At 36.0% G+C, this 14,158-nt stretch overlaps 1 protein-coding gene across 2 annotated transcripts in view; it reads left to right on the top strand.

Annotated features, from left to right (window-relative positions):
• Window positions 1–13,658, top strand: part of FNIP1 (folliculin interacting protein 1) — a 124,664-nt gene extending 111,006 nt beyond the window's left edge. For both annotated transcript variants that reach the window (XM_040241784.1, XM_040241786.1), the window contains 3 exons: window positions 4,374–4,571; window positions 8,906–9,021; window positions 10,928–13,658. In XM_040241784.1, coding sequence (XP_040097718.1) covers window positions 4,374–4,571; window positions 8,906–9,021; window positions 10,928–11,006 — 393 coding nt within the window. In that variant the 3' untranslated portion in view covers window positions 11,007–13,658. The remainder of the gene's footprint in view (window positions 1–4,373; window positions 4,572–8,905; window positions 9,022–10,927) is intronic.
• The last annotated feature ends 500 nt before the right edge of the window (window positions 13,659–14,158 follow it).

Here is a 14,158-nt window from a genome sequence, read left to right as displayed (position 1 = left end):
ATCTTAATCACTCAGCTAAGCACGATTGTGTGATCACTCACCTAGAGCCAGGCATCCGGAATTGTGAAGTCAGGTTGTCCTTAGGAAGCATCACTATGAATAATGCTAGTGGAGGTAATGGAATTTCAGCTGAGCTATATGAAATCCTAAAAGATGATACTGTTAAAGTGCTGCACTCAACATGCCAGCAAATTAGGAAAACTTGGCAGTGGCCACAGGACTGGAAAAGGTTAGTTTTCATTCCAATCCCAAAGAAGAGAAAGTGCAAATCACTCAGTCAGTCTTGTCTGACTCTTTGCAACCCCATTGACTATATAGTCCATGGAATTCTCCAGGCCAGAATACTGGAGTGGGTAGCCTTGCCCTTCTTCTTCCCAATCCGGGATCAAATCCAGGTCTCCCACATTGCAGGTGGATTCTTTACCAGCTGAGCAACTAGAGAAGCCATCCCAAAGAAAGGCAATGACAAAGAATGTTCAAATTAGCACACAATTGCACTCATCTCACATGCTAGCAAAGTAATGCTCAAAATTCTCCACGGTAGGCTTCAACACTATGTGAACTGAGAACTTCGAGATGTTCAAACTGTATTTAGAAAAGGCAGAGGAACCAGCTACCATCCGTTGGATCATAGAAAAAGCAAGAGAATTCAGAAAATCATCTGCATCATTGACTATGCTGAAGCCTTTGACTGTATGGATCATAACAAACTGGAAAATTCTTAAAGAGATGAGAATACAAGACCACCTGACCTGCCTCCTGTAAAACCTGATACAGGTCAAAAAGCAGCAGTTAGAACTGGACATGGAACAACTGACAGGTTTCAAGTTGAGAAAGGAGTACATCAAGGCTGTATATTGTCACCTTGCTTATTTAACTCTAAGCAGAGTACATCATGTGAACTGCCAGACTGGATGAAGCACAAGCTAGAATCAGGATTGCCGGGAGAAATATCAATAACCTCAGATATGCAGATGACACCACCCTTAGGGCAGAAAGTGAAGAGGAACTAAAAGAGCTTCTTGATGAAAGTGAAAGAGGAGAGTGAAAAAGTGGCTTTATTAAAACTCCGCATTCAGAAAACTAAGGTCATGGCATCTGGTCCCATCACTTCATGGCAAATAGATGGGGAAGCAATGGAAACTGTGACAGTCTTTATTTTTATTTTCTTGGACTCCAAACTCAATACAGATGGTGACTGCAGCCATGAAATTAAAAGACAGTTGCTTCTTTTAAGAAAAATGATGACAAACCTAGACAGCATATTAAAAAGCAGAGACATTCCTGACAAAAATCCATCTAGTCAAAGCTATGGTTTTTCTAGTAGTCATGTATGGATGTGAGAGTTGGACCATAAAGAAAGCTGAGTGCTAAAGAATGATGCTTTTAAATTGTGCTGTTGGAGAATACTCTTGAGAGTCCCTTGGACTGCAAGGAGATCAAACCAGTCTATCCTAAAGGAAATCAATCCCAAATATTCAACAGAGGAACTGATGCTGAAGCTGAAACTCCAGTACTTTGGCCACCTGATGTGAAGAACTGACTCATTGTAAAAGACCATGATGCTGGGAAAGATTGAAAGCAGCAGGAGAAGCAGATGACAGAGGATGAGTTGGTTGGATGGCATCACCATGAGTTTGAGCAAGGTACGGGAGTTGGTGATGGATAGGGGAGCCTGGTGTGCTGCAGTCCGTGGGGTGGCAGAGTCGGACACGACTCAGCAACTGAACTGAACTGTAAGTGAGTTTGATTTGGATCAGTTGTAGTCTCAGACTTGGGTTTTAGGCCCTTCTTTTTTGGGAAACTGGGCTTCCCTGGTGGCTCAGAGGGTAAAGAATCTGCCTGCAATGCGGGAGACCCGGGTTTGATCCTGGGGTCAGAATGATCCCCTGGAGAAGGGCATGGCAACCCATTCCAGTATTCTTACCTGGAGAATTCCGTGACAGAGGAGCCTGTAGAGCCCATGGGGTTGCAAAGAGTTGGACATGACTGAGAAACTAATACTTCTTCGGAAACTAGTGATGTGGGCTCATTTTCCTTTATCTTACCAGAAAAAAATAGCTTTTAAAATCTTAGCCATGTGACTTTTGATTGAGGAGCTATAAAGTGAATTTCTAAAGTAGTTTTTAAGCCTTTAAAAAAGAGAGATGTTTGTTTCATAGCAGTTTCCTCATTACCTGTTTAGGCATTTCCTTGTGAGGCTAGTAGATGGACTTCCATTGTAATTCTCATCTCCTGAAGATGCCCTCTGCCTTTGTAAGACGTATCTTCCTTTAACAGCTTGTTTTCCACTTAAATTATTTAATCCTATCTCCCACTGTATTTTTTTTTATAAGAACAAAAGCGGTTACATTGAAGTATATATTCACTCTTTTCTTGTTTCTTAAAAATGTAAGATCTACCTTATCTCTTTACATGTATATACCATTTCCAAAATTATGTTTCAATATTGAAGTTGATGAAAAGTATTATATCCTTGGTAAGAGTTGAATAAGAAATATTTAACTACCATTTATAAAAACAAATACAGAATTTAGAGTTCCATGGGAAGTCTTCACAGTGTTAGCTTTCTAGCCTCCTCCTTTGCATTCTTTTGTTTCCCACTTCTCAGTATCATTTTTCACAAATTTGGTTACATGCATCTACTTCTCATTTTGAGTCTTTTCATGGTATTCCCCTTTACAGAATTATCCATAATCCTCTTCCGTTTTTCATTAGGAATGCTATTCATGCTTCAGTGTCATATCCTTGTGTTCCTTCTACTGTGTAACTTCCAGTCATACAGAACCCACTGTTGCCCTCCTCTGGTACCCCAGCACTTCGTGACTGTTTAATTTGTTACACAGGTATTTTCATAGCTGCATAGGTATTTCTTTTTATCTCCCTCATGGGACTGTGAGCTCCCTTCTCTTTGTTTCCTTAGCATCAAGCAAAAAGCTTTATTCTGGACCAGGAGATATCCCTGTGGGGGGTGGGGGGGTGCCAAACTTGGGTTTTTCCAGGACTAAACTTGTTACATTCTTGCTGTGAAATTTTAGTAATAGTGAAAGTTATAAAGGAGAAAAGCTATAGGGTTTAAGTATTTCAGATTGTAGTTTATATTTCAGTCTTACTGCCAATATGTTAATTCATATGGCCAGTGGTGAAGAAAGCCTTACCTTTCTGAATACAAAAAGATGTATTGAGCATCTCTTATTTATGGTGGTACTATGTACTTAATTCTTTGTGGGTAAACCATGGGAACCCAAGGGCACAGGCATATGCCTGTGGTTCTTTTATCCATATACGTGAGCTAAAAATGTTTTTCTCTCTATTTCTTAAATTTTCTTATTAAAATATCATTTAAGTGAATGCTTCTGATAGAAATTAAGCAATATAAAGATATACAAAGTAAAAGGTGAAAATTCTCTATACTCTTAATATTTCGTACTTCTTCACAGAAAACTTTATAATAAACAGTTTGATTTGAGTATTTTCTTTTTTCTATACATTTTCATTTAGATAAAGATCTGAATTTTTAAGAACATAACTGGGATATAGTGTGTGCATGCACATGCTCAGTCGTGTCTGATTCTTTGCAACTCCGTTGTAGCCCAACAGGCTCCTCTGTCTGTGGAATTTTCCAGGCAGGAATACTGGAGTGGGTTGCCATTTCCTCTTCTAGGGGATCTTCCCAAACTAGGGATTAAACCCTCATCTCTTATGTCTCCTGCCTTGCTTGGCAGGTGGATTCTTTACTACTATATTATCTGGGAAGCTGCGTGTAGTGACTTTTCTCCCACCCATTTAACCAAGTATCCTGAGAAACATGTTAGTATGTGTTGATTTGTCTCCTTTTTAACTGCTGTATCTGTACTCTGGATATATATTTTTGTAAAATAGAAAAACCTAGCACACATACCTAGAAAGAGATAATCAAGGGATAGCCTCTGAGGTGCTCAAACAAATTAATGCCTGACTAGATGGCATAGTTAGCACAGAACCTTACCATTGACCTTTCATGTGAATTTATTTCCTTCCTATTTTTAAAATATTTAGCTCTTTCAAAGTAAAAGTATTTTCTTTCAGTTTTCTGGCACATAGTTGGCACTCAGTAAATCTGTTGAATGAATGATCAAAATACTGGTAAAATTCAAGTTCTGGATTAAAATTCTGGTAATGAATGTTTTATGATTTCTATAAGATATCTCAGGGTATTTGTTATTGAGCTACTTTCTTCACCGTCAAGGATTCTTTGGCAGTAACTCTCAGAAGTTTCATATTCCTTTGTTTTGTTTTTGTCTAGTTTCTCTTCCTTGCCCATCCCATTAACATTATCTTTGAAAACTTTTCTTTTTTGAAGGTGATTTCTTTTTCTTTTTTCTTTTTTCCAGCACCCAGTATTGGATGAACCAATAGCAGAAGCTGTCTGTATTATAGCAGATATGGATAAATGGACTGTTCAAGTGGCCAGTAGCCAGAGACGAATGACAGATAATAAATTGGGAAAGGAAGTATTGGTTTCCAGTCTAGTTTCCAATCTGCTTCATTCCACTCTTCAGCTTTATAAACATAACCTGTCTCCAAATTTTGTAAGTATGTGTAAGGCTTGAATTACTGTGGGCACTGTGATAGCTAACTTAACCCTATTGTTATTCATGTGCCTACATTGAATACTACTGTTATCTTCATTATTATTTTCTTGAAAGAAGGTGTTATGGACTACAGTGTTTGTGTTCCTCTAAAATCAATATGTTGAAGCCATAGTCTGCAATGTGATGGCCTTTGAGAAATAATTAGGGTCAGATTAGGTTACGGAGAAGGCAATGGCACCCCACTCCAGTACTCTTGCCTGGAAAATCCCATGGACGGAGGAGCCTGGTAGGCTGTAGTCCATGGGGTCGCTAAGAGTCGGGCACGACTGAGCGACTTCACTTTCACTTTTCATTTTCATGCATTGGAGAAGGAAATGGCAACCCACTCCAGTGTTTTTGCCTGGAGAATCCCAGGGACAGGGGAGCCTGGTGGGCTGCCGTCTATGGGGTCACACAGAGTCGGATACGACTGAAATGACTTAGCAGCAGGTTATGAGAGTGGGACTCTCATTATGAGATTAGTGGCCTTAAGAGGAAGAGAGCGATTCCATTTGCTCTACCGTGTGAGGACACAGGGAGAAGGGAGCCCTCTGCTAGCCAGGAAGAGAGTTCTCACTAAAACTCAGCCATGCTGGCACCCTAATCTCAGACTCCCAGTTTCCAGAGCTGTGAGAAAATAATTATCTGTTATTTAAGCCATTGAGTCTGTGGTACTTTGTTACTGTAACTCAAGCTAAGACAGAAAGGGATATATACATGTACTTGTCTATATGCAGTACCTGGCTTAGTATTATGTGAAGTAATAACATGTAACAAGCCCTAAGCTCTGTGCAGAATGCCAGTGCATTGTGTAGCCTCATTTTCATATTAGGACTTTGGATGATTGTTTTTTTTTTTTTTTTAATTTTTAATTAATTAATTAATTTATTTGGCTGTGCCAAGTCTTAGTTGCAGTATTTGGGATTTAGTTACCTGACCAGGGATTGAACCCAGGGCCCCTCCACTGGGAGTGTGGTCTTAGCCACTGAACCACCAGGGAAGTCCCTGGATGATCCTTTTTTATAACACTGATAACCTTTTTCTGAAGATGCCATTTCCAAGATTTCAAGATTCTTTCCTTTTTTGGTTATGAGAACTGTAATACAGCATAGTTAAAGACCTTTGTAGATCAACAAGACAAAAGCTATGTACGATAGACCCAGAGCTGGCGTTATAGTCAGTGATTAAAGACTAATAAAAGTTTTATCCTTAAGAACAGGGAGAAGATGTGGTTGTTCACCTTCACCACTTTTTCTCAACATAGTATTGGAAAGTCATAACCAGAGCAGTTAGGCAAGAAAAGAAGCAAAAGGTATCCTAATTGGAAAAAAAGAAAACTATCTCTGTTTGCAGATATGATCTTATATGTAGGAAACTAAGATTCCACCAAAAAACCCTGATAGAGTTAATAAATGGATTTAGCAAAGATGTAAGATAAATCAGCATGCAAAGATAGTTGCATTCACATATGCTAGGAATGAACAGTCTTGAAGAAGAAATGAAGAAAGCAATTACAGTAGCATTAAAAGAATAAATTATTTAGGAATATATTTCACCAAGGAGGCAAAATACTTCTACATTGAAAACTACAAAACATCTCTGATAGAAATTAAAGACATAAATAAATGAAAGTCATTTCACATTGTTTGGAAGACTCTAAGAATGAAACTGGGGGAGTTACTCCTCCTAATTTTAAAACTTTATATAAAGGGACAGTAATCAAAACAGTGTGTTAGTATCATAAGGACAGACATATAGACCAATTGATTATAGTATCCCCCAAATAAACCCTAACATATATGGTCAGTTGATTTTTGACAAGGAAGCCAAGACTATTCAAAGGGAAAAGGAGTCTTTGCAGCAAATCCTACTGAAAAAAACTGGATGTGTGCGTGTCCCTAGAAAAGGGAAAGGCTACCCACTCCAGTATTCCAGCCTAGAGAAAAGTGGATATCCACATGCAAAAGAATGAAGTTGAACCGGTACTTTACGCCATTAATACAAATGGACTTTAACTTAAATCTAAACTTAAAAAAAAAAAAAAAACCTAAATTTAAATATTAAACTGTAAAACTCTCTAAAGAAAATATAGGGGATAATCTTCATGATACTGGAGTTAGCAGTGATTCCTTGGACGTGGCATCAAAAGGACAGACAGTAAAGGAAAAGTAGATAAATTGGGACTTCATCGAGCTAAAAACTTGTGTGTATCAACAGAGGGAAAAGACAACTGACAGGACAGGAGAAAATATTTACTAAATCATAGATCTGAAAAGAGATTGATAATCCAGAATACATAGAGAACTCTTACAACTCAGCAAATAAGCAACTCAAAAAATAGGCAAAGGACCTGAGTAGACACTTCTCTAAAGAAGATAAACAAATAGCCAATAAATACATGAGAAGATACTCAATAACATCCATTAGTTATTAGGAAAATGAAAATCAAAACCACATTGAGATACCATTTCACACCCATAAGGATGGTTTTGATCAAATAAACCCCCAAAATAACAAATATTGAATACAGAGAAATCAGAACTGTTATGCATTGCTGGTGGGAATGTAAAATGGTGTAGCTGGTGTGGAAACAGTTTGGCAGTTCCTCAAAAAGTTTTAACATTGTATTAAATGTCATGTGGTCCAGCAGGTCTGCTTCTATATTTATAATCAAAATAACTGAAAGCAGGGACTGAACAGTTGTTCCCTGTTTTTCACAGCAGTATTACTTACAGCAGACAAAATTGGAAACAACTCATGTCCACCAGTAAATGATGTATAATACACAGAATGGAATATTTCAGCTATAAAGTGGAAGAAAATTCTGATACATGGTACAGCAGGGTTGGAATGTTATGCTAAGTGAAATAAGCAAAACACAAAAGGACAGAAATTGTGTGGTCCACTTACATACTGCTAAGTCACTTTAGTCGTGTCCAACTCTGTGCGACCCCAGAGATGGCAGCCCACCAGGCTCCCCCATCCCTGGGATTCTCCAGGCAAGAACACTGGGGTGGGTTGCCATTTCCTTCTCCAGTGCATGAAAATGAAAAGTGAAAGTGAAGTCGCTCAGTTGTATCCGACTCTTAGCGACCCCATGGACTGCAGCCTACCAGGCTCCTCCATCCATAGGATTTTCCAGGCAAGAGTACTGGAGTCGGGTGCCATTGCCTTCTCTGCCACTTACATAAGGTGTCTGGAATAGGCATGTTCATAGAAACAGAATAGATAGGTTACTAGGAGTGGGGGAAGGAGGGCATAAAGGGTTATTGTATGACTGGGTGTAGAGTTTCTGTTTGGGATAATGAAAATGTTCTGGAAATGGATAGTGATGATGGTGTACAACATTGTGAATATACTTAATAACATTGAATTGTGTGCCTAACAGTGGGTAATATGGCAAGTTTGTGTGTATGAATCCTATTATTAACATATGTTTTATAGATATTTTCTTTTTTACTTAAGGCATTTTCAGTCTGCATGAGCATTATGTTAATACTACCAAAAATACACCACGAAAGAATGTGTGCCAAGAAATCTATTCAGTTTTTTTTTCCCTGAAGAAAAAGAAAATGTGTTTTTATTAGGAGCTTTAACAGCAGCCAGTTTTCATAAGAGAGAAATACTCTGCAGGAATTTAGTATTTTAGCACCTACCCCTCATGCTTTTTCTTCATATATATATATATATATATATACTAACAATTCACATAAAAGACACTTATTTTAGTAACTTGTGCAAGTTAATTGACAAGAAACAAAATGTATATGTTTTAGTTTTTAATATTCCAGCCTAGAAACATTTCTTCTAGTGAGGCCTATAGAGCATTCTCTATGAGCTGCTGGAAATTTTTTTCTTTTGCTTTCTATTTTCTAATGTAAATATATTTGAAGTATATTAATTTATGAGTGTTACAGTTATCAAATTTGGAATAAAAACTTATTTTTCAAAGTTCTGGATATGGATGGTGGTGATAAGTTGCATAACCTTTTGAATGTACTTAATGCCTCTTAGTTGTATAAAGTAGTTAAAATGGTAACTCATATGTAAAATGGTTAATTTGTATGTAATTTACCACATTAAAAAAATAGTTCTGTAGAATCTAAATCTTTGATACAAGCTAGTGAGTTTACACTCCTTTAGCTAAAATTGCATGCTTTAAAAATATGCTCCAAATTTTAGATTATGTTGGAATAGCTAAGTAGAATTGTCAAAGTATAATGTTTTGGAATTTGCCATTACTTTGAGTTGTGCGTTTTCTGACCTTGTTCTTGGTTCCCTCCTAACTGCAGTGTGTAATGCATCTTGAAGATCGGTTACAGGAGCTGTACTTCAAGAGCAAAATGCTGTCTGAGTACCTGAGGGGGCAGATGCGTGTTCATGTCAAGGAGCTAGGAGTGGTTCTAGGGTATGTTCCTGATTTTCTCTGGCTTTGCTTAAAATTGCACTGTCTTTATTTAGGCAAGGAACATTCATCAAAATTGCCTTTTTCTTTTTAAATTGTTGTCTTGTTAGAAGCTGTACAGTATTATCATCTGGGTTGTGCTCTACAATATAAAAGCAGAACCTTGTCTTGGACTGATGTGAAAGGCACTGTCCCTGTGCAGTTCACTAGATTGAGAATATAGTTTAATAGAAATGAATTAAAATATAAATTTTTGCATTAGAAAAGTTGAATATTTATTTTTATTTATTAAATATATTATAAACTCATCATTCCCAGCATTTTCCCTGTCATCCAGATGAACTGATTGAAGAAATAATGGCCCTCTGTGGTTGGTGGTATATTATCTACATATTTATTGTTCCTTCTCCATTTTTTATATATTATGTCTTAATACTCTGCAGTTATTCCTGGGAAGAAGCCAGTTATGTAAAATGCTAACTGAAGGACAAAGAGGAAGCTGGCGGGAGTCATAGTATAGCCCCTTTCATTACGTTCTGTGGCCACTTTCCCTGTGTTCTTTGCCCACTTTCCGTGTGTGTGTGTGTGTGCTCGTGCGCGCAGGTGCATGAATTATTTCTTGAGATGCTGGTTGAATGAATTAAAACAAGCTAGAACTTTTGTCTAGTTTTAGCTTTTATGAAGGGAGATAACAGCCAATATTGAGCTACTACTGTATGTCTGAAACCAGATTAAATTCTTTCATTAATGTTATTCCTTAGCATCCAGATTGGAAATGATTCTCTGTGTGTGAAGCTTTTAATTTTTTAAAAGGTTAAACTAATTTTTAAGGTAATGTATGTACAGTGTTAGATGCATTTTGGCATAAAGTGAAAAGTTGTATCATCTTTTCCACAATTTCTGTTTTCATCTAAACACAGTTAATGATTGTTTCTTATAGAATTTTTAAATGTGTAGGGTTAAAAGTACAAATTCGTTTATACTCTTATTTGCCATTCTGCAACTTGCCTTTTAATGAATCTTGAATGTTCATTTAAGCACATCCCACACATATGGTCTATATCATTTTTAAAGGCTATATTGCATTCCATTATATGGTGTTTAGATTATTTTCAGTAGTTAGCTATTACAGATCAGTGCTGGAATCAGTATAATTCTTTAAAGTATATGGGATACATTATTTGAAGTAGAATTTTTGAATTAAAGGACATGTATATTAAATTGTTGCTAGATCTTGGTATTTATTTTGATAAGCAATAGTAAATTCTATTCAGAAAGTACCAGAATAAATTCCCACAAACAGTGGGAAGCACACTTTTCCTACTACTTTTATTACCAAACTTTTTAATTTTTGCTAATCTACTTGCTGAAAAATGAAATCTGACTTTATTCAGATTTATTCTCTACCATGAGTGAGTCTACATAACTTATTTTGATATTTATTGGCCAGTTTTCTTTTCCTGTACATTATTTGTGGTAGATTATATTTTTAAGAGGTTTCCATTACTTCTTTCCAGTGAATCTTACTATAGAAACATTTGTATCCAGAACAATAGGGCTGCATACTATCATTCTGTTATTATATAGTATTTCTTAGACATCATCACTTGCCCTGATGCATGGCCCATCAGCAGATCACTGAGATGGTTTTCTACATTTAAGACTTCATTTCTGTTGCATTTCAGAGGTTTCCTTTTTGAAAAAAAATCTTTGGTTATGATTTTTACTTATGGAAAAATTTCTTATTTTCATTATCTTGAGCTCTCTTCCCCTTTTCATTTTGACCATGGTGGCCAGTGTCCTTGATTGGAGATGTATAGTGATCTTACAGGTAGCAGTCTTTTGCCTGTAGGACTTACGTACTGGGCATAGAAAACTTGAACTGAGATTTTTTTTTTTTTCCCCCCAGGATTGAATCCAGTGATCTTCCCCTCTTGGCTGCTGTAGCAAGCACTCACTCCCCGTATGTTGCTCAGATACTACTTTAACATAAAGGCTGTTGGAAATTAACTTCAGTGAAAAGTTAAGTAGAAACCAAGGAAGCAGTCACAACATGCATTTATGGCAGTTTTTTTTCTCCTCAGACTTTCACCTGAATGAGTCAGTCACCTTGGTATTCTGCATTGCAGTGCATATCGTGTCACCACGGATGACTTTTTCATTTTAATTGGACTTCTGGATGGTGGTAGATTTTTAACCAAGTGAAACTGAAAAAAGCATTTGGGGGAAAAGCATTTGAAGAAGCCACATTGTAATTAGAAGTTTCTATAAAATGAGTAACATTGAAGAATTTGATTATGATCACTACAGTCTTGCCACAGCTCATAAGTAGCAACAGATATCTCACTAAATGGCCCAGAAATAGTCATTTCACTAGTTTTCTTTGTTTCTAAGGTACAAAGATATATAGAGTTGTGATTATTTGGTTTTGTTTGTTTGTTTTTCAATTCAAAATAGCTGATTTCTAAGTATTTCTCAATATTTTAAACAACTTTTAATTAAAATAAAAGAATAAAGTATATAAATTTGTGTTATGTTATACACCCAAGTGTACATATGTATCTATTTTTTAAAAAACCAGAGGTAGAAATACAAGATTGGTAAACATGCCTTTTTAAAGATATATTTTCAACTAGTAGTAATTGTATATAGTGTTGAAATATTACTTTCCGGTGATTTTTCTGTTTCACACATCCTAAACTATAAGTAAAGCCAATCTTTTTTTAAGGTTGAGGAATGTAGATTCCCAAAATAAGAATACTACTTTATACCATTTGTTTTGTTTATAAGTATAAGCTAATTCTTACGAATGTTAATATTTACATATTTGCATCTAATTTAATAAATTAAAATTGGGACTAAAAATTGCACCAAAGCATTGGCAGAAATAATACTATTTTCTTTAAAAGTGCTCAGGTAGCCGAGGCCCTTGGTTTTCGGTATCAAGCCCTTCTTGAACCCATAGGAACTGAATATTTGTTTCACTGCTTCATAATATTCAATTTACACTAACAAAACTCATTAATTCTTAAAATTTTCTTTTCTCTAATAGCTCCTCCCTTCCAATAGCTATTTTTTTTTCAAAGATTTAAACTTTTCAGTTGTAACTGTTTTTGTATATACTGGGGAGGGTTGTTTGTGCGAAAGGCTAATATGGAACCAAACTCTTGTAAGTAATGTAAATAGAAAGATGGGTAGATAAAGTTTTCAATATGCTCTACTACCTCAGTTTACTTGAAATACTACATTATATTAATAGTTTATCCTTTACTTATCTGGTCTAAGATGCTCTTAATGTAAGAAGTGAAACTGGTTTCTGCTTTCATGAACTATTTTCATCATAATCAGCTGATTAGCTTAAAACTGAAAACCACTTGCTTATTCTGTTACTAAGTATCTTTTGTGTATAATGCATCCATTCTTGCTATTTAAATTTTCAGTAATTAAGGAAATTTCTGTGGTTTATTTAGTTTTTGACCTCGAATTTATAGCATTGGGTCACATTTTACCTTGTTCTAATCTCCAGCTCGACTGAGATGAAATGGTTATTTTAATGGAATGTAAACCTGAAGTTGGTGTGCCTGCAGGCAGTTTGGCCCCTGTATCCTATCAGCTGTTTTAGTGCCTGAGTCTCCCATGGGCGACTTGCTGTCAAAGAGTGTTTGTGGATATATTTTCATTGGCATAGTTTTTTTAGTCTATTCATTAAAGAAATATCTGATCTGTTGTTTTGAATTTTATGAATCAGTCTCTTTTTCTGAATTCAGAATATGGAAAAGATCATATGTGGGCCACTTACATTTTTTCTCATTATAGTTCAGGATACGTAGCAGGTAAACAGTGTCTGTTATTGTGTCTTATTTTTTAAATTAATCATCAAACTATTCACAGTCCTATTTATTTGAAATCTGTAATAAATTACCATTTTGGAAATCTGGTTTTCAACAAATAGATGGCTCATGCTACTGTAATTCTTAAAACTAAGCTTCGTATAGAATCATTAATCCTTACAGGATTCCTGAGTTTTACAATTTATCATCCTGTAATTTTTGCTCTGTTTGTTATAGTTATTCTTTCATTACACAAAGCCCAAGCAATGAACTGCTACTTCTTTGAAGTATGGTCATTATGATGAATGTGAAAAGAATTTTGGCCCTTTCAAAATAATTTTTCAACTTCTTATGGTACAGACAGATATGTAGTACACATTTTAAAAACCTGTTTGTTGCAGCAGGAAATGAAAAAGGAATCTTTTACATTATAGATTTAAAACTAATTTTTCCTGTATATAAACTAACTTTTGATTTTGAATATTCCTGGCTTTTATTAATGTGTCTTAATTTTGAGTTTGAAAATGTTAAGTGCAATAAACATAGTAGCACATATTTCATTTTGTTGCAATTGGCATACACTGGGGATGATCACTTAAAAAAGAACAAACATTTTATACAATGCCTACTTCTGCTAGATGTCTTATGAGATTGTTTTGCTTTCTCTAAGTTATTTAGATGGTGGGAGATGTAAAATGTAAATACGTGTTCCTTGTTCTGTATACATTTCTCAAATGTACGCCTGTATTATAATAACCTCCCAGTTCTAGGGGATATTTGTGCAATAAATACACATGTCAATTTGATGGATGATCCTGGGTCTTTTTTTCACATTTAATAAGGTATATGTAACATTGTGGACTCTGTTGTCAGCCCATCTGGATTCTTTTCCCATGTGTGACACCTGTAGGCAGGGACCTTGCTCATAATGTCCTCTAAGTTTGTCCTTCTCTAATCCAAAATTTCTATATTGGTAATTTACTTGAATCTACTTTATGAGGTGGTAAGAATCAAATGAAATAATGAATATCAAGAATTTACTCAATGCTTGATGGTACACTCCAAATGCTCAGTAGTGTTGGTATGTTGCTAGGTGGAGGAGGGCATGGCAACCCACTCCAGTATCCTTCCCTGGAGAATCCCCATGGACAGAGGAGCCTGGTGGCTATGGTTCATGGGGTTGCAAAGAGTTGGACATGACTGTAGTGACTTTGCGCACACACAGCACAGTTGCTAGGTAATCTGTCCAGCCTTTCCTGTATAGCCTCTATTTGTTTTATTGTGGGCAGAATTTAACATACGTTCTTTTG

This window comes from Oryx dammah, unplaced genomic scaffold, assembly GCF_014754425.2.
Source record: "Oryx dammah isolate SB20612 unplaced genomic scaffold, SCBI_Odam_1.1 HiC_scaffold_5, whole genome shotgun sequence".
Lineage (NCBI taxonomy): Eukaryota > Metazoa > Chordata > Mammalia > Artiodactyla > Bovidae > Oryx > Oryx dammah.
This window is presented reverse-complemented; position numbering and strand designations above follow the sequence as displayed.